Source organism: Phaseolus vulgaris, chromosome 7 (assembly GCF_051622355.1).
Source record: "Phaseolus vulgaris cultivar YP4 chromosome 7, ASM5162235v1, whole genome shotgun sequence".
Lineage (NCBI taxonomy): Eukaryota > Viridiplantae > Streptophyta > Magnoliopsida > Fabales > Fabaceae > Phaseolus > Phaseolus vulgaris.
The window spans coordinates 52,713,609-52,734,504 of record NC_143504.1 but is presented as its reverse complement, the minus strand read 5'-3'; the positions used below and the strand labels follow the sequence as shown (position 1 = coordinate 52,734,504).

Below are 20,896 nucleotides of genomic sequence, written 5' to 3'. Positions count from 1 at the left end.
GATTAAACTTATTGACAGAAAATCTTGAAAACTAAGTTAGTACTATAACGTTTGAAAATAATACTTTTGTTTTAAAAAAAGTAAAGTTAGTATTTTGTTGAAATTGAAAAAATAAAGTCCATGCATAACCCATGCAGCCGCACCCTCACCCACGCATGGATGTTGCATATTAATATTTAATAGAGGCCAATTAAGGGAAAAAAGACTATTTAAAAGGAGATGGAGTATGGGTGTGTTGTCGCACGTTGGGTTGAAAAAATACTCAGACATTGAGAACGAATCTTCACGTGTGTATTAGTACTATGAGCTACACTGCACCTCCTCTATAGTTATATCTTACATAGACTCCAATTATAAAAGCATTGATTAGGTAAGAAGTAAAGTGAAGGTTGAATAATCTACCCCAATTTCGCTAATCTTTGTTTCTTTATTTTCTTAAATATAATCTCTAGTGTACTGAGACAAGGAAATATAACTAACACCATACCAAAAATTAACAGAAATTAGCAAACACGCAAGATCGTAGTGTTGCAATCTGATTTCGTGTCGTTAAATCTGTTCTCATGCTTTAGTTGTGATTTTAATATATAAAGCATAAGGAATAGGGCGGTGACTTTGAGGGTACAAGTGAGGGTTTAGAGTGGACCAAGTTGTGGGTATCGCCCATGATCGATCGCACAAGGAAGAGACCTTACTGGTACTGTGTGCCCCATGACGAGAAAGATAAAATAATTACACTAATTTTAACCATGATATTGTACCAAACATCTCGGAAACTCGACCACATGAAATCATTTATATAGCATTACAAAAAATTTAAAATTATTATCCACGTACATATAATATATAGAGGTAAATTCAACATTATATAAGATTGTTTTTTACGGATAATCCGTAAGTAATATTAATTTATTAATAATATTATTAAATGTTATAATAATATTAAAAAATATTAATATTATTGGTAAATATCAAGCAAGAAAAGAACAAGTCATTATGTATCTTTATGGAACATTTTGATAAACTTGTCCTCAACATTAAGAAACTTAACCGTTCCTAGGAAGATCCCCACATCGTCAATTGTTATTCGAAGATTCATTACAAACGCAATTACGAGCATAACACCAAAGAGTGTATATCACTCTGAAATAAGATAGAAGAATTGGCGCAAGTTGGACATATCTACTAGTTCGTGCAAAAGAATCGGGAAGTAGGTCACAGGTTAAACCAAGATGACGATAGGGAATTGAAAAGGAAACCTTCAGTTCATTAAAATGACAATGAGTCGTGAAACACTTTTAAAAGGAGTTATCAACATCATATATAGAGGATTTTGTAGGAGGTGAAACCTCGTCCTCGTCCCAGAAGAGACACCTTAGGATTATACAATTTATCCACACAATCATGATGAGACCAAGAGTATGCTTGCCATAACTTTCACCAATAACGATTTCATGGAATTAACCCAACCATGACAACCATTAGTGCAAAAACGGTGTTTAACGACAATTGTACGACACGAGCCAAACGATGTCCATCAAAACATGGTGATATTTTTGTGAAATTACTTAATAAATTTTTATTAATTATAGAAACTACTTTAGATATCATTAGTTTTTTTTAGTTTATAAAATTATTTCTAATTTAGTCAATATAATAACTAATTATTTTTGTATCTAAAATTAGTTTTTATTTAATGATTTTTTTATAGTGTTTTATTTATTTTAAAGAATCAACTTGGTTAAAATTGATATATTATTACAATTTAAAAAAAAATGAGTGTGATTAGTGAGTCATGCATTAGCGTATGCGCGAGTATTACAAAGTTTTAGGATCAAGTAATGTTGCACTTTAAATTTTTATTAATTAAATTATAGTAATTTTGCCTTTAAAAAATTATTAATGGTTGGTTTTAGTTTACTAAGTTAACATGTTAACTAAAGTTTAATTATTGTTTTAACTTTCTCCATTTGATTTTATGGAATTTTAGAACTCATGTAGTTAAAATTCTAAGAAATAGGTATTTGGTGTCATTGTGTCGTTTAAAAGATTTGCTATTTAGAAGGAGAAACAACTAAAACATAATCATTTTACTAGAGAAAAAAAAAATCACATTCTGTATAAATTATGCTTTACATGTTGAAACTCTTTCTTTTCTACAATATTGACATTTACATTGATTGTTTCTCCATGTAGGTTATCTCATTTTTTTTATATAGCATTGACATTTACAATAGAGAGAGTGAAATATACATTTTATCTTATAATCTAAATTTATAAAATTGAATTAAATTTAAAGTTAATTGTAATAAAAGTTAAAGTTAAACATTCCTGAATCTCATTAAATAAACATACATTTTTTTGGCAAATAATTAAAAAAATTAAATTCAATGAGACATTTTAGAGGTGTCTCAACCCTTATACAAATTCATTCAAAACTGGATTAAGATACTTATAAAAACTCATCCTATTATGACGTCATGCAAAAATCAGGTTTAAAACATCTTATAAACCCTAAACCCTAAACAAACACACTACAAGTCTACAAATTAGACCCAAAAGTTGCAAGTGGCAAGAGATCTGGTTTCATAATTTTGTTAATGTGGAAACGAAATGGGGCAAAATTTAAAAGTTTGGTTGTGGAGGCTAAGTCAAAAGTGATTCACCCGTGTATGTCTAATTTAGACAAAAGGATTCTGTCAAAAAAAGAAAAATGGACAAAAGTGATAGAAAAAACAAAAACAAAGAAGGCGACAAGAAATAAAATGGTTTTATCGAGAAAGTGTGACTTGAAGACAATCTTTGATAATTTGATAAGTCTGGCATATAGATCTAGAAGAGCACTGATTAAGAATTAGACTTTCTTTCAAAAATCAAATGGCCCACTAATCTATCAAAATTCAAACAAATTTTGAAATATATGCATAGGTTATTGTATTGTTAATTATATAACATAATTCGTCCCTTTTAAAATAATAGTATCTTAAACTTATGATTATACACTAACCAAAAAATATTAAAAATTTACTATTTTTATATCTGCTTTTAATATCACTGGTAATATATCAATTATTTTTAATTACATATAGGGAAAGTGATAGATAAAATAAATAAAAAAAACCATTATTTATAAGATGAAAGGAGTATATGAAGTTGTTGGTCTCAATTTTTTTTAGTTTAATGGGACTTTGTTCTAGATGAAAGATTATTGGAACATGTTTGTGTTATTCAAGTCTCTATCAATTAGAAAATAAGAGTGCCATTTTTTGGAAGCTAATTAAAGTAAAGGAATTACAAGAAACTATCTTTATGGAATCAAATGGAGACTTTCTTCTTCATTAATCTCTTTCACATATTATTAACTATGAACTTCATGAACACAGAGAGTCTTATAAGTATTTATGGAAAAGGATAAATATCTTTTCAGAGACATTACATCTTTATGATAGATTTTTTATCAATTGAATGTTTGTAAAGATCTTAAAAAATAAAGACATTTCTCAAAACTCAATTTACTTGAAATAGATTATGTAAAAAATTATGGAAATACATGCGCTTAAAATTAAATATGAAAATGATTAAAGAAAGAGATAAGTTATTGAAGTAAATAATTAGAAATAAAATATAAAAAATATTATATTAACTTGTTTATCTGTAAATGTTTCCTTAAGAATTTGTAATTTAAGAAATATTTACACTTTTAAACTCTTATTAGATAATATACGTTTTATAGAATACAAATTCTAATAATCCATAATTTCCTAATCACTCTTAACAATCACCACCAGTGATCATTTATATTTTCAATCAATTAACTTGATTTTTCAAAGTTTTCACTTTCTTTATCTTAAGAGACATTTTTTTACTAGAATAATACATATGTTTCTGCATATATGTATTTATATTTTATATATATATATATATATATATATAAATTTATTATTTATTAATTAAAAATAAAAAAAAATTAAAATATGTATATATATATAATTTTTGTAAAAATAGTATTAAAAAATATATAATTATTATTTAAAAAAAAATAAAAATATTTAGTTATTTAAATAAAAATATTTAATTATTTATTTCATTAAATTACAGCAAATGGTTCATCCTTTCTGTATAACAATATATAGGTAAAATGAAATAATGTGGTAGTTAACTATACTTAAGTGGGCCAAAAATCCATTGGACCCAATCCATCTTAGTTAGCTAACCCATTGAATTTTGGAATATTGCATTCTCCACCTCCATGATTTTAATATACACCAATGGAAGTGGTGAAATGATTATGTTTTTCTTATTGAAAATACATTCTCAATTATAATAAGATTTAAGATTTTGAATCTAGATGCATTAATTGGGATTACACAATTTACGGTATATTTTCCTTTCAGAAATACATTTTAAAATACAATTCGAAATTCCATTTTAGATTGTATATTCTAAATTATATTTCTAGATTTCACTGTATAAAATGAAAGATGTCCCTTTTCCCCTATTGTAGTTTGTGTCACTATTGTTAAGGATGCCTCCAACTGCACAAATGAACAGAGTTAAAATATTTTAGAATATATTTCTGAAATAAAGTCCAAAATACAATTTTGTATTTTGAATTGTATAATATGTTTAATATTTTAAATTATATAAGGTGAGAGTTCTTCGTATTATACTATCAGAAAATGAAACTCAAAATGTGAAAAAAAAGATAAATTTAGGATATTTAAATTTATAGAAATGCAGATTGAAATCATGGGCTGCAGAACGTTGGGGCCTGATTTTTGATTGCCCAAACCTGGCCCAATAACTTAACTTCTTAATAGCCATCTTTTCACTGTTGACACAACCATTTTACAGAGATTAGTGTATGTTTAATTTCCACAATTGTTTATACAAACATAGATTCTTAAATTTCACATTATTTATTATAAGGTTTGGTACTTTAATTTCTCCTTATAGATAATGTTATTAAGTCAACATTACTTGTCGACCACCGACAACACACTAAAATTAATTGTTTGAAAATCGAATTTTGAATATTTGGAAAAAACTTTATTGATGACAGCAAAAAAAATCAACATTCTGTGGTCAAATTTCGGAGTGCAGGGTGGCACTATTGAACTCAAGTTGCCGTGTGGCTTATGGCAAATACTTCCTCAATTCTCGCCATTCCACAATATGTGAACACAAAACAATCACAAATGCAATCCTGTGTATAAATTTTGGTGGGGAAGACAATAAAAAATATTAAATAATATTAAAGCATATTTATATTATTTTTTAGTGGTGAAACTACTTATAATGTTTTTTATATTAATTTTCTAACATTTTTATTTACCTTTTAAAAACAGAGTCATATCTTATATTTTATATTAAGACAATTCTAAGCAATAAAGTAAAAATCAACAAAAAAAATAAAAATATCGGAAAGTAAATTCCAACAATAAAATAATAAAGCTTGAAAAACGAAAATATACACCTAAATATTATTTATTATAAAAATTTTACATCAATTGTCCACGTCAAAATCAAGCATTCCAAAGAATATGTAGATAAAAAAACAAAAAGAGGAAAAAATGAGAATTTGAAGTACAAGTATTAATTTTCTCATTTAATGGCTAGTTATTATTGTTGAAAATGGCTTAAAATTATCTATCTATCTATTATTATTATTTATAAAATAATTTTTAGATTGTTTTTTGTCCTTTTAATATGACCTTTTGCTGTTGAATGATGTGTTAATATTTTTTCTAAAATACCCTTAATTAATTAGCATATTTTTACTAGAAAAGTTAATTAATATTTAAATGAATGATATGGAATTTCTTTCTTAATCTGATTTGATAATATGAATAGTTAAAAATGTCATACATTATTTTAACTTTAAACATGATAAGAAATAATTTTGAAATAGAAATATAGGTTATTTACTAATTTATTATTTATAATAAAAAAAATTGTAGGGAATATTACGTATGACATTAACATAAAAAAAAAACTTTGTTGTTGACCTTGGAAGTCTCCATAGTGTTTTAATATGATAAATTCAACTTGTGTGTTCTGACAGTTTCCTCTTGGATGGTGTCTATCTATAAATGCCTTTCTCAGTTTTGCTGTTTCTCTCACAGCAAAAGAGGATTTGAAGTTGACCCTTTTTGTTTAACAATGGCACTCTCATTCTCCTCTATGGGTGTCTTTCTCTCCACCTTCTTATTCTGCTTCTCTTTGGGGGCAGAAGCTCGTACATCACCCGTTTCTTCTGTGGTTAGCGAAGAGCTTTTTAATTCCATTTTCCTACACAAAGACAACGCTGCATGCCCGGCTAAAAACTTCTACACCTATGATTCCTTCATCATGGCATCCAGAAGCTTCCGTCGATTTGGTTCTTGTGGAAGTTTAACCACACGCAAGCGTGAGGTTGCGGCGTTTCTTGCTCAAATTTCGCATGAAACCACCGGTGGGTGGGCTACTGCACCCGATGGACCCTATGCTTGGGGATTGTGCTTCAAGGAAGAAGTTAGTCCTCAGAGTGATTATTGTGATTCCACCAACCAACAATGGCCTTGTTTCCCAGGAAAAACTTATAAAGGAAGAGGACCAATTCAACTTTCATGGTATACATGCATTATACATATAATATTTGACTGTTTCTTGCTTAGTTTTCATGCATCCTCGTTGTAAAATGTTTTACCATGTTATATACCCTAGACATTATCTTGGAAGTAATTATCGTAAAAAAGAAAAAAGATAAAGAAGTTATGCATACATTGTTTGAACTCATCATGTGTGCTGTTAGGTTGTTTTGTCTGCTAAATCTAACAACCTTGTTATATACAGCAGTTTATAATTTATGATTATGTAGTAATGTGAAATATTATGCAATATTGATGAATTGAGATAAAATATGGTGCAGGAACTACAACTATGGAGCAGCAGGGAAGGCCTTGGGATTTGATGGATTGAGAAACCCTGATATAGTGTCAAACAATTCATTGATTGCCTTTAAAACAGCTTTGTGGTTTTGGATGACAGAGCAAAAGCCAAAACCTTCTTGCCACAATGTGATGATTGGAAAATATGTGGCCAGAGAGGCTGACTTAGCAGCTAATAGATCTGCAGGGTATGGCCTTGTGACTAACATAATCAATGGTGGACTTGAATGTGGAATTCCTGATGATGCAAGGGTGAATAACCGCATTGAATACTTCAAAAGATATGCAACATTGTTTAATGTAGATACAGGACCTAACTTGGATTGTGCATACCAAAAGTCCTTTTAAACTGTTTCTTAATAATTATTTTCTTTTATGTTCTTTTCTCCGCCAAAATGATAATGTACTCGGTATACCTAGTGTTTTAGATTTCAATATTATGAACAATAAAATAAATAAGATTATTTTGAAGTTTTTTCTTATTTAGGTTAACATTCACACGTGATTTTTAATTTAAATGCATTAATTAATTTTATATATAATGACAAACATGTTAATATCACAAATTGATTCAATGTTCTTCCGAGTTCGATATAACTCTTACAAAATCATTTTAATATTATAATGTGGTTTTCTATTTTAACTTTTGAAATTTTTGAATATTTTTTGTTTTTATCTCGATTTAGTGTTAATTATTTGTTAGTAGTTAATTGTTCTGGATGACGTCATAAATTTACTATGAATTATGTCAAGAGTATTTCGTAAGTCGAGATAGAATAGTCGGAGAGGTAATTTTGGCAAGATGAGTTATCCCAACATTTATGTAGTACAATGATTTCTTAGACTCGAGAAATGTGCATCGTGTTTTGAAAGAAAACTAGTACACCACTTGTTGCCTTACGAATGAAGAGAATTTGCTCAAATTAGAGAGAGTCATTTGTTAATCTTTGAGTGGAGAGAAAGTTGCTCAAATTAGAGAGAGTCATTTGTTAATATTTGAGTGAAGAGTATTTTATGATTTTTGGCACCAATTAGCACTATAATTAGGGGTGCTAATCACCTTGTAATGAAACTTGGAGTTGTTAAAGAAATGTTGCCAAAATTTCAGCACATTTATCTCCTTGTTTTATCTTTGTTCGCACTTGTGAGTGTCTAACTTAGAAATTTTTTAGAAATTAATCTTACCTCTTCTAAACCTCTACTTTCACCACCAAACTCACCTTATTCAAATATGAAATTTATACATTAAACCTACATTTTACCAACAATCCGCATAATTCAAAGAAAACACAAAAACACGTGAAAAATATTATATATATATATATATATATATATATATATATTACATACCCACTTTTCAGTAGTTATATAGTTCTTTTTTTTGGAGGAAAAATTATACTACATTTATTTGAAGATCCATCTTTCATCTTTTAATGAATGATATGCTATTTGGCCTCTTTCACGTACTTTATAATGTCTTCATCCATTAATAGTAAACAAGAAAACTTCTCTTTTGATGTATTCTAATAAATAATTTCTCTCTTAGATTTTTAGTCTTGTGTTAACACATTTTCTTTATAAATAATACAATCATTTTTCTTCTTTTTATCAATAAGAATAAATAAATATGATTATTTAAGAGGTAACTCAACCCTTATACAAAACAGAAAAATAAAAAAAATTAAAATCACACACTTCTACCTGCCCCAATCACCTAGTGAAACACAACCTGCTATAGTCCAAAGATATTATTCCAAAAAATCCATGACAACCCATGAAACCCATACATGACATAAGCCGAAGGGGATATACATATCACGTTCCCATCATGGCCACAATACTAATCAAGCATTGTCTACTCCATAAATGAAAAGACAATCCTCTAATACAGACCAAAATAAACTTATCCACAACCAAAAAATCATTATCCCTAGAAACGATGAAATAAAAGATAGACTCAAACTACTTTTTATTTTCTTCCATTGTATTTTTCATCGTCTCATCACTGTCACCGGAAAGAAGCACATTGTTCTCTCCCAAATATCTTACTCTAATAAAATAAAACCCCCTAGGATAAAACTTTCCTTTAAATACCGCGCCTTGCAGCACTCATATGTTCTTCCAATATAACATTTACCCAGTCACTCCAAAGGTTCAACCTTTGTATTAATTTGTATAACATTATTCTTCCTAGAGTTGTGTGCACCTCTGTTGCTTCCACCCCTTACTTCTTGGGCATGTGACGATTCCTTATTTCTCCATACTTTCTGATGTGAGTTGATTTTAGATTGACACATTTTAGAGATTTCACTTTTATTTAATATTTTTGAATTAGAAAAATATGGTGAGAAGCTTAAAAAAATTGTCACTAGAAACGAACTTAATCAAGTGATTAAGTAAGTGTCAAGGTTCTCTTCTAGAGAGCAAAAGAGAAAACACAATAATAAGGTGATTATGATGATGATTGCGGAAGGGAAACACAAAAAGATGGCAAATAGCAAGGTAATGACCGAGAAAATGTAGATAAAGAACACAAATGAAAAAGGAATAATGGAATGGCGTAATGGAAGAAATGAAAAGAGAAAGATCAAGGAAATCTTATGGAGAATGGAGGGGATGAACATGCCACTTGGAATGATGAAAAGTTCCAAGATGAGCGGTGAAGATTCGTCTCTTGGAGTATGCTCTCATAAGATAAGACCCAAAACTTTAGGAGAAACACTCAAGCCGAGCTTTCTTACTATTCAAATTCAATGTGAAAATACAAGAGGCAAGACACCCTATTTATAAGAGAGAGTTTCTTGGAAGGCAAGAGAGAGAGGGAGAGGGGCGGCCAAGACTAAGGCCTTCTAGAAACTAGGTCAAGCCTAGTGTGTCGTCCAAGTTAGGTCTTCCTTCTAGAATCTAAGGTAAAATGAGTCAACATAGGGGCGATCAAGAGTGTTTTTAGAAGCTAGGGAGAGTTTGGTTTATTCAAGCCCAATTTATGCCAAGTGCACCCTAATCTACTAAAATTAAAAGTAAAGAAACTAGTTGGTGCTCAGCTCCAATCATGTGGACTCCGCTCTTGGTAATCCTCTAAAGAATGATAGACTCTGATGTACTGGTTATGGACTGATCCTGACTTAATCCGGGATCTTGTGTCATGCTCCTAGTCATCCTTTTAGAAGGTTGGACTAGCTGAGTGTTGTTATATCTCTAAAGGTTTCATCACTTTTCTATATATAACTGGTTTTTGCTTAGAGTTCCACTCCACCTTTGAAACTCCATTTCTACTATATTTAAGTTTGTTCACTCATAATTTCCAATTTTCGATCCATACTGCGTCCAACTTTTTCTTATGTTCAAGTTCATAGACATTCACTACACCTTGAAACTTGACAAAAGATAACTTGACAAAACCAAATATTTGATTATTAACATTCACCCTTCATCAACCACCCTTCTTCATTTAAGGAACACCTTTCACAAGTCCTCTTCATAAAAATTAGTCGAAAAAATTGTGAAGAAAAACGCAACCTGCTCCCCCCATCACCTTTAATTGTAAATGTGATAAACTATGATGGGAGGATCAACATTAAAACTGCAGAAGCAATACATAGCTATTTTCTCTCATTCTCTCAATACTCTGCTTCTCAATCCTTACTTTAAAATCATTTCTTTTAAATTAAATTTTAATCAATAACCCTATTCTTATGTCAATAATTATTTTCTTATATATATTATTCTCACATCAAGATATTTATTTTGATAAAATTTATTTTTCAACTTAAGTTATTTTTATTATAAGAGTCATTTTATGATGTTTTAATTTAATTTTTGATTGTTTTGTTATATTACATATTTTTAAAAAATTAAATTTTTAGGACATTTCCATTTGACGGGTCATATACAAAATTATAAGTTTAAAATTGAGTCTTATAAGAATTCTTTATTATGTCGACATGACATAAATTTAAGACCTTATATATATGTGAAATAATATTTTTCTGGACAACTAAATAAATCACATTAATTAGAAAGCGAGTTTTATATTATCCCTTTGCATTTGAGTAAAAGTTACAAACATATCTTAAAAGTGATGTGACACATTCCCTACAAAAATTAAATTAAGACCTAATTCTTGTGATGGAGATGAGCTCATTCTAATACAAAGGTCTCATTCAATCCACATTAAATAAATGTTTATTTTGTTGTTAATAAAAATATATGTTTTTAAAATAAAAAATAATTTTTTTCTTATAATCTAATTTTTATTAACTATTTAGAGTCTTAATTTTTTAATATATCGATAAAAAAAAAGTCATCCACACTTTTACTTACGAATATATTGAAATATTGATTTGATTCCTCTCTCTTTTGATAAAAATCTCTACCTATAACACCTGGTTGGTGGCATTTCGTTAGTAATTTATTTCAAGTTGATGAATATAGAATTTCCACTTTTATGATCCTTATTCCTTATTATTAGATGCTATTGCCATAAGAAACATAGAAGATGACAAGAAAAACAAACGATCAAAGTGAAACCACAACAAGGATGCTGTCATTTCATAAAATCTTTGCACTTTATCTGAGGATCATATTCTTTTGTCTCTCTTTAAAAATAAGCACAGTTAATGTGTTTTGCAATTATGGAAAACAAATAGTAAGCAAATTCTTGTGGAGAATAATGGAGAGCTTCGAGAACTACATTAAAAGAATGTAAAATATGTCTTATCCTTCAAAATATTTTCAAATTAGTTTTATTTTTCACAAAAAACTTTAAAATATTTTTATTATATTTGGAAAATGTGGTGCAGTTATAATTTCTTGTTATGAACTAAAACCTTGCGTTAAGAACATATTAACTTTTTTTATAGAAATTAAAATTAAATTTTCAGAAACTAAATGTAATATCAAGCGCAGCATCTCGGTTCTTTTATAGAAATATTTCTTTTAAATTTTCATTTTTTCTTCTCTTTACTTTGCTTTAAAGGTTTATTTTTGTATATTTTAACTATAAACAAAGGTCATATGTCAACTTTTTCGATGATTATTAAAAATTAGATGAACTATTTTTAAAGAAATTTATTTTTTCAATCATATATTTTTTATTGATAAGACTCAAATATTGTTTGAAAAATACGAAGCTTATCTGATATGTAACAATATAATTTTAGTAGTTTAGCTGTCTATTTATTTTGTGGCATCTTGGGAATTTGCTGGCCAACACATTTCAATGTCATAATAATAATTTGGGTGAAGTGAAGGTACATTGGGCAAAGGTTGGAACCTGTCTTCTACCAATCTACAAGGGTCTTTATCTCAATTAGAGAATTGTGCCTAAAGATTCTGTAAGTGTCTTTGTAGAATTTATTAAATGATTAGACAACTACCCTAAACAAATTCATTCCATTCCCCAATTAAATTCTAGTCTTGTCTGAATCAGATTTTAATATATTCAGTAATCAAAATCAAACATTTGTGTGAATGAAATTCCAATCTAAACACCAAATGTGTACATAGACTAATCAAAAATTCAAAATCAAACAATGCATATGAATAATAGTATAACATTACTTTATTGTGCTACACATTCTCTTATGTCTCTCCCTTTATTGCTCCTCATTCCTCGCATATACACCATCTGTTTCAGCTTTGCTTTCTGTCCTCACCACATATTTTTCTGCAATTTTCCTTTTATTTTTTTTATTTTTTTGTGTGTAAGAGAATGCGAAGGAGCAGGATCTTAACAACCCAGGAAATTATGTCGGTAACAAGAAAAGCTAGAACCCAAGTTCTAGAGCCACTGGAAACTTAAACAAAAGGAATTTTTGTTTTTTGTTTTCATATAGAAATTTATAAAAGGATGCAAAAAATGTAATTATTTTACTTCTTGGGGCACTTTTATTACAAAATCTCCTAATTTTAGAATATATCTCAATAAAAAGGCAAGAACATTATTTAAACTCTCTTTTTTCATTTCCTTTTTCTTTTGATTTTTCTATTTCTCATTATCTCAACCCTTTCCAATATCCAAACATACTGTAAGAATATACATCACTTTGATAATGGATGACCACTGACATTAAGTCACAAAAGAACCAATCTTTTGTCATATGCAAACATTTATCACCCATATGTCTCAACCCTTGTGATCTTCAACCTTTTTACAGCTGAAAGGAACATCCTACATGACCAAAAAAGCAAGTACATCAATGCTTAAAATGGAAGAAAAGATGTAGCAATGGGTACAATTTTGATCTTAAATTGAACTAAACCAGGTTTTGTTTGAAAGCAAAGTTTACTTCTATTTTATTAGTAATCTTTTTATCAAAGAAAAGAAAAGAAAATGTAAGAGAAAGTTATGGTTAACTTACTCCCAAGGAACGTCTCCAACCATAATCAAATCTCCTTCTCCATCTTCATAAGTTAGAACATGGCATCTCTCTTGTTGCACTCCATCCATCTCAGTCCCCCCTGTGCAAAACAGCCACATTCCCTATGAGATAATGATACGTACACAAAGTAAAAAGAATTAACTGAGAGAATAGTATTAGATTATACACAGAATGGTAGTGTCAAACATTTGTTCGAGGGTCTTTACTAACTCGTGATAGCCATCATGAGCTAACAAATTGAGTTTTCTACCAATTGGAATGCCTTCCATGTACACCTTCACAAAGAAGCTGGTATGATCGCTGCAATCATTCACTTCAGTAGCTTGTGAAAAACTACTTAGATGTGGCAGCATCGGTTGCCAGGGCCCCCTAACATATGAGAATGATACAAATACTTGAGAGGGTGAACAACTTTTCATGCTAGCCACAAAATAACCCATCATAAAAGAGAGTTGCTACATAGTACCCTTAAAAATCAAAGAGAGTTTTGATACTGAGTCAATATAGTTGAATAAGTTTGAACATACCAAATGAGGGAAGAAAGAGAGAGTTTCTCAATATATATCAGTATCAAAACCCTTAAATTTCTGAGGGAACCATTTCATGCTGACAAATCATGTTTTCCATATACTATATATACAATACAAACCCTGAACTGGAAGAGCCAACATGTTGAGTGGCGGAAATGCTGAGTCCAAGCCTAAGATCTGTGCGAAGGTCTTGACTATGTTGGTGTGTGAGAGAGGATGCAGTTGAATTGGAAGGGTTGTTCCTGCAGCTGGTGATTGAAGAGGAGGAAGAACTAGAGGCTTTGCCCATTGTGGAAGGAACTAGTTCGGTAGATTACACATGAAGCCGCCACAATAAAGGCCTTAAATAAAGAAAGCAAGAAAGAGAGAAGATGAGAACGCTTTGAAGAAGACTTTTTCAGCTGCTGCGCCACCCTCCATTGGCCACTCTCCTTTTTCTTCCTCCCATGCAATTGGTAGACCTAAAATGTCGTCATGGTAGCCGACAACTACACGTGTAAAATAAGTAGAAATCAACATAGTATTTATACTATGTCAACATGTTTTTTGTTTAATAATTCAGCCTTCATAAGTATATTCGGACTAATTAGTCAGTCAATTAATATTATCCCACGTTGATGGTGCATAAAGATTTGAGTTCATCAAGACTTTTGTGATTAAACACTTCAATTAGTCGCCATTTGAAGACGATTTTTTGGCAATTACTATAGAGACAATAGTTAGACAAGGCGTGTGGTCCGTAATACACTGATTATGTTCTGAGGAGGATGGAATGAACCTAAATATCGGACCATTGGTTGGGTGAAAATTGGGGTGGACAAGAGGACATTAATGTTGATCTCTGATACCTTGCATAAACATGTAATATCCATGTAATCAATGTTCAATGGATGTAATCATCGTGTTGCTCGTGGGGATCTTGGTTGCAGAGACCAAATGTATTATTTTCCAATGTATTATGGCATTGGTGCAAGTGAAGTGAGGCTACAAATACTGCTACGTACCAAGGAAAGCATATCAGCGTATGAACAGCAGAGAAACATTTAAAATATGAGAACAGAATTTCTAGAAGTGTTGTCTCATTCCTTTTCGAGAATTAACTGCACTAGACAAACTTCACCACTCTTTTCTTTCATTTATGCAGAGTTGTCGTGTGCATTTATTTCTTCCTGATGTGTTCATTTTGCATTTTATTTTGCATGGCTGCTTTTCACTGTATTCAATATGGAAAGCAATTTTAGGATGATACAAGAAATAAAATAAAGAACAAAAGGTCATATGTAATCTCTTCTTCGTGAACGTGAAGTACGTGAGAAGTTTGAATATATTATTGACTTTTTTATGCCAAAAAACTCGAGATCTGGTCTTGGGGACTGGCAATCAACTCGATTTGATAGCATAAGAAAATAATAAAGGAAAAAGAGAATAACTTCTGTGCAATATCAAACACATGTTGGAACTGGGAAACGCACTTTATAAAAAGTGTAATTTTATGTTTAATTTATTTGCCCTCATTTCCAAATAATTATTACTCACTTTTACTTTATTTTAAATCATTTGTTGCTTTTAGAAAAATATACCAAGTCTCCCTCTATCAACTTTTCTTTTATATATATGCTTTTAGAATTAAATAGCAATTCTTCTTCTATCAATTTTTTTTTATTGTTTGATCAAGGAATGAAGTTGAAGGTGAGAAAATGATGAATTTGAAGGAAAAGATGGTTGAAGGTGAAAGGTGAAAGTTTGATCATGAGTGTGATTGATAATGTATTTTAATTGATGAAATTATAATATTATAATTTTGTCTTTATGATTAAAATTAATTTAAAATAAAATATAATATTTTTTTACATATAATTTAAGAAGTATATTTTAAATCTAGTTTAGTCTTGTAAAACCAGTTTATAATGAGGTTTGTACTCATTTATTATACTATATATGAAATATTAATGTAAGATTTCCAACATATTCTTGTCGAGACGAGACCTATCAACTCAGATTTCCAACACATTCTTGTCGATATGAGACCTATCAACTCATGTGTGAGACTATAATATTTTTTAACATACAATTTAAGAAGTATATTTTAAATCTAGTTTAATCTTGTAAAACCAGATTATAATAACGTTTGCACTCATTTATTATACTATATATGAAATATCAATGTAAGATTTCCAACACATTCCTGTCGAGACGAGACCTATCAACTCAGATTTCCAACATATTCTTGTCGATCGATATTAGACCTATTAACTCATGTGCGAAACTATATATTTATGGGTGGTCCGATAACGATCCCAATGTAGGTAGTCTGATAAGTCCAATAATCCTTTGCTGACACATACTCTAAATGATTCTGATAACATAATAAAAAATGAACTTTAAATGTAACTCAATCTTATAAAACATTATTTTAACTACATTTGTAAACTCATTTAAAATAAAATATGATTTATCTGACATTGTAAATACATGCAAAATTTTGGAAATAATTTTTATAAAATTAAATAAAATTTAAATATAAATAATTATAAAATATTTAACCAAATTTGTAAACTTCGTAACTTAACAAAAATAAACATCAATTGATATAACACCTTATAAATATTAAAGATAAAATGATACAATACAATATGATGAAAATAATAGAATTATTGCTATAATAAAAAGAAAATAGAATTAAATAACAATTATTAGGCAAAAAATAAAAAAGAACAACAATATATCATAAGAGCAATCTAATATTATCAATAAATCTAAAATTGTAGACAAAACCATTTTCATAAAATAAAATTATTATTGTTAATAATATTATTATTTAATAAACTTATTTTAATTTTATTTATTTATTATTACTTTATAAATTTTTTATTATAATTTTTATTTATGATTTATTATTATTTTTTATATATTATTACTAATTTTAAATATTAATTTTTTCATTATTATTTTAATTTAGAAATTTTAATATTTATATTATTAATTTTATTTTATTATAATTGTTATAGAAAAGTATTTATATTATTATTATTTATTTTTAAAAACATATTGGATTATGTTATAAAATATAATTGATTATTCCAATCTATAGTATTTCATTTTGTTTTTATGCAATTCCTTTAAAGTCTTCATCATAATCAATTGTCTCTTCCAACAAAAACAAGTATGACGACTACGAAATTCTTATATATTATTAACATATAGTAAAAAACACAAGGATAATTTCACTTGTTTTTCTCCTTCCTTTCTCATATCTTACAAGAAACACCACATTTTCTTCTCTAGCATTTCTCTGCTGATCTCCTTGCAAATTACTTGATGAACTACGATGTAAATAAAATATGATATTTGATATGATTTGCCTTTGTTGGAATTTATTTATATAAAGAAGAGAAAAGGTTAGAATTAGGAAGTTGGATGTAAAGAAATGGGAAATGGTAGGTAAAAATGAGAAAATGTTGAAAAGGGTGAAAAGGAAAAAAAAGTAAAATGTTCCCCACCATCCCAACCAGAAGGTTGCTTGAATTAGCCATGAATCTGTGATTTGGTCTCCAATACAGTGATTGTGTTGAATTAGAAAAGCAGGGTGTAACCCACATCCCCTTTTTTCTTAAATACCCCTATTAGATGTGTCTTGCAATGTGAAGACCAAATCGCCCATTTTCCTTCTCCCTTCCCGTTCTTCCATCATCTTGTTTTTCATTGCTTCCCTTCTTCCTCATCATTCTCCATCCCTCACATTCATTCGTCAAACTTTCTTTCTAGTTTAACTTTCACATCTCCCATGTAACCATGTCCCCACGCTAACTCCACTCTCTCTCTCTACTTTCTTTTTTTCTATTACTTTTTAATTCTATTTTTTTATTCAATTCCCTTAGCTCACTATATTTACTTCACCTACCACTTACAACAGTTTCTATACTTCATATATATATATATAAAAGCACCACATTCATTCTAGATTTAGTTAAAGAGACTGAATGTAAAATAAAGAGACAATAAAATACTAGAATAACAACAGACAAAAATAAAGACTAGACATATTATAAAGAGAAACAGATAAAAATTAAAAAAGACAAAATTAATATTAGTTTTTTTTTAAAAATGTTTATTCATATATATCATTTATTATAAATAACTATCTAATAAATCAGAGAGTAATTAAAACAAAAAAGAAAGTAACTTTCATATAGAGAAGCTTGAAGAAACAAACTAAATCATTTGACATACATTCTTGTCTAAAGGTAATAGAAAAATCAAAGACGTATCATAAGTCAAACATACAATAAAAGTATATTGATATTGTTCAACAATTTATTCGGCAATATGATAATCACTACTACCATATCCCAGTAATGACAACAATAAACCGGTGATTTGAGTATTGTTGTTGTAGGTCCAAAATGTATGTTGTGCAAGTGCTCTAAAATCTAATTTAGATTGAATTTCACCCCTTCTATAGTCAAATGCTAAGCCGAGCATATTTGGAATTTTGAGCTAGAGAAGAGCAATTGGTTCCAACACTTCAGTAGAGTGTCACTCTAGTGATGATGCAGAGAATTACATTATTAGAAAATCATTAAATAGAAATTAATTTTAGATATAAAAAATAATTAGTTACTATCTCTCTTTCTTAATGACCAAAATCGTAAAATAACCTTTTTATACTCTAATCATATGGTTAAAGCATTTAATTAAAGAGCTAAAAGCAGTTTGAATCATTTAAAATAGATTGGTACAACTTAATAGAATTTTGTTAAGGTTTTCAAAAAAACAACCGGTTGAATTCTTAAAACAACCGGTTGAATTGGTTTGACAGCAAAGTTAAACAAAGTCAAGTTTTTCAAATCCTTTTCAAAATCCACTAAGTGTAAAACAAATGGTTGAATCGACATTTCAACAGGTTGAATTTTCATACTCTTTAGAAAACACATCTTTTTCAAAATGATTAAGATTCAATTAATCTTAGATCATGATAAAGAGTGGATTAACAAATTCAAATACTTTTAGGCACACACACAACCAGCAGCAAGGTCTTCAGGCATTCCTCTTGGATTTGGAGACATCAAAGCACCTTGTTCAATAGAGCTTAGTCGGCTCGGGCCAATGTCGAGTCAAATCCACCCGTGCCGATGTCGAGTCGTGTCCGTTCGGGTCGATGTTGAGCTGAGTTAATATGGTTCCATGTCGAGCCAATTTGGCCTGGGCCCATGTCGAGCGAAGTCGGTCCTGACCAATATCGAGCCGAGTTAGTCTGGGCTGATGTCGAGTCAAGTCGATTAGGGCCAAAGTCGAGTCGAGTCGACCCAGGCCCATGTCAAGCTGAGTCAACCCAGACCCATGTTGAGTTGAGTCAACCAGAGCCCATGTCAGGCCAAGTCGGTCCTGGCCAATGTCGTCCCGAGTCATTCCGGGTCAATGTCTAGCCGAGTCGACCGGGTCAATGTCGAACTGAATCGACCTGGGCCCAGGTAGAGTCGAGTTGGTTCGGGCTCATGTCGAGTTGAGTCTTGTCTGGGCCCATATCGAGCCGAGTTGACCTGGACCCATGTCGAGCCGAGTCGGCCCAGGCCCATGTTGATTCGAGTCGGTCCTGGCCGATGTCGGTCTTGGCCAATGTCGTCCCGAGTCATTTCGGGTCAATGTCTAGCCGAGTCGACCGGGTCAATGTCGAACTGAATTGACCTGGGCCCAGGTAGAGTCGAGTTGGTTTGGGCTCATGTCAAGTTGAGTCTTGTCTGGGCCCATATCGAGCCGAGTTGACCTGGATCCATGTCGAGCCGAGTTGGCCCAGGCCCATGTTGATTTGAGTCGGTCCAGGCCAATGTCGTCCCGAGTCATTCCGGGTCAATGTCTAGCCGAGTCGACCGGGTCAATGTCGAACTGAATCGACCTGGGCCCAGGTAGAGTCGAGTTGGTTCGGGCTCATGTCGAGTTGAGTCTTGTCTTGGCCCATATCGAGCCGAGTTGACCTGGACCCATGTCGAGCCGAGTCGGCCCAGGCCCATGTTGATTCGAGTCGGTCCTAGCCGATGTCAGCACGAGTCGATAATGGTGAATGTCGAGCTAAGTCAGTCCGGGCCAATGTCGAGTCGAGTCAGTCTGAGCCGATGTCGAGCTGAGTCGGCCCAGTCCCATATCGAGCTGAGTTGGTCTTGGTCGATGTCGAGCCGAATCTGCCTGGACCGATGTTGAGCTGAGTCGGCGCAGGCCGATGTCGAGCCGAGTCAGCCCATACCCATGTAGAATCGAGTCGGTCTAGGGCCATGTTGGGTCGAGTTGGCCCAGGCCCAAGTCGACCCGATTCGGTCTAAGTCCAAGTCTAACCGAGTGGGTCCGAGTATAGATCTAGCCGAGTCAGTCCAGGCCCAAGTCGAGTCGGCTTAGGTCTAGGTCGAGTCAAGTTAGCCCGTCTGTAAATCGAAATGGATTTAATCTAATTGACAGAATGAATTTAATCTAAATTTAATGCATTTTAAATGAATTTGAAAAATCTAAATAAATTTTATCTAGTTAAAATGGATAAAATTTTAAATTTATTTGGATTTGATTGGATTTTAAAAAAATCCAATGGATATGACCACCCCTAGAAGAGAATCCTAAACTATATAACTATATTTTTACTCCATCGGGTTCACTAAATTTGTTATGGTAAAAGCCCTTAATCTCTTCTTTTACCATGTTTGACAATTCTCTCCATTTGTCCCTAATATTGACGCCTTTTATTTCATTTTTAAGTCTCCTTCATTTTGTCATAAAATGAAAAAAAATGCGTTCAAATCTCCTTGTTAAGCATTGTGTTCTACATTTTTGCTTTTCTAAAGCTTCTATCTTTAAGTTGCTTCTCCCCAACTCTACAATTAGATGTTTTCTCTCTTCTTTTTCTTCCATTACAAGACCTCTCTTCTCATCATTCATGTCTATTTCACTTATTATTAAGATGATCATTTCCTTGCTTGAGTATATAACCCCAAAGACCTCCCTGTTTTATGTTTTAAGATCCATATTTAATCTTTTTAATTTCTCCTTTATAATGAATATTCCACTACCTTTC

General features: G+C 30.8%; 2 protein-coding genes across 2 annotated transcripts; one reads left to right on the top strand and one right to left on the bottom strand.

Moving 5' to 3' along the window:
• Positions 1–6,111: 6,111 nt before the first annotated feature.
• Positions 6,112–7,400, top strand: LOC137830153 (Chitinase family protein). Its single transcript, XM_068637321.2, has 2 exons — positions 6,112–6,611; positions 6,911–7,400. The coding sequence occupies exons 1-2, from the start codon at positions 6,163–6,165 to the stop codon at positions 7,275–7,277; spliced, it is 816 nt and encodes a 271-aa protein (XP_068493422.1). The 5' UTR covers positions 6,112–6,162; the 3' UTR covers positions 7,278–7,400.
• A 5,369-nt stretch (positions 7,401–12,769) lies between these two features.
• LOC137830152 (auxin-responsive protein IAA30) lies at positions 12,770–14,267 on the bottom strand. The gene is made up of 4 exons (XM_068637320.2): positions 13,962–14,267; positions 13,479–13,681; positions 13,292–13,391; positions 12,770–13,101 (listed from the first exon to the last, which is right to left on the bottom strand). The coding sequence occupies exons 1-4, from the start codon at positions 14,129–14,131 to the stop codon at positions 13,044–13,046; spliced, it is 531 nt and encodes a 176-aa protein (XP_068493421.1). The 5' UTR covers positions 14,132–14,267; the 3' UTR covers positions 12,770–13,043.
• Positions 14,268–20,896: the final 6,629 nt, after the last annotated feature.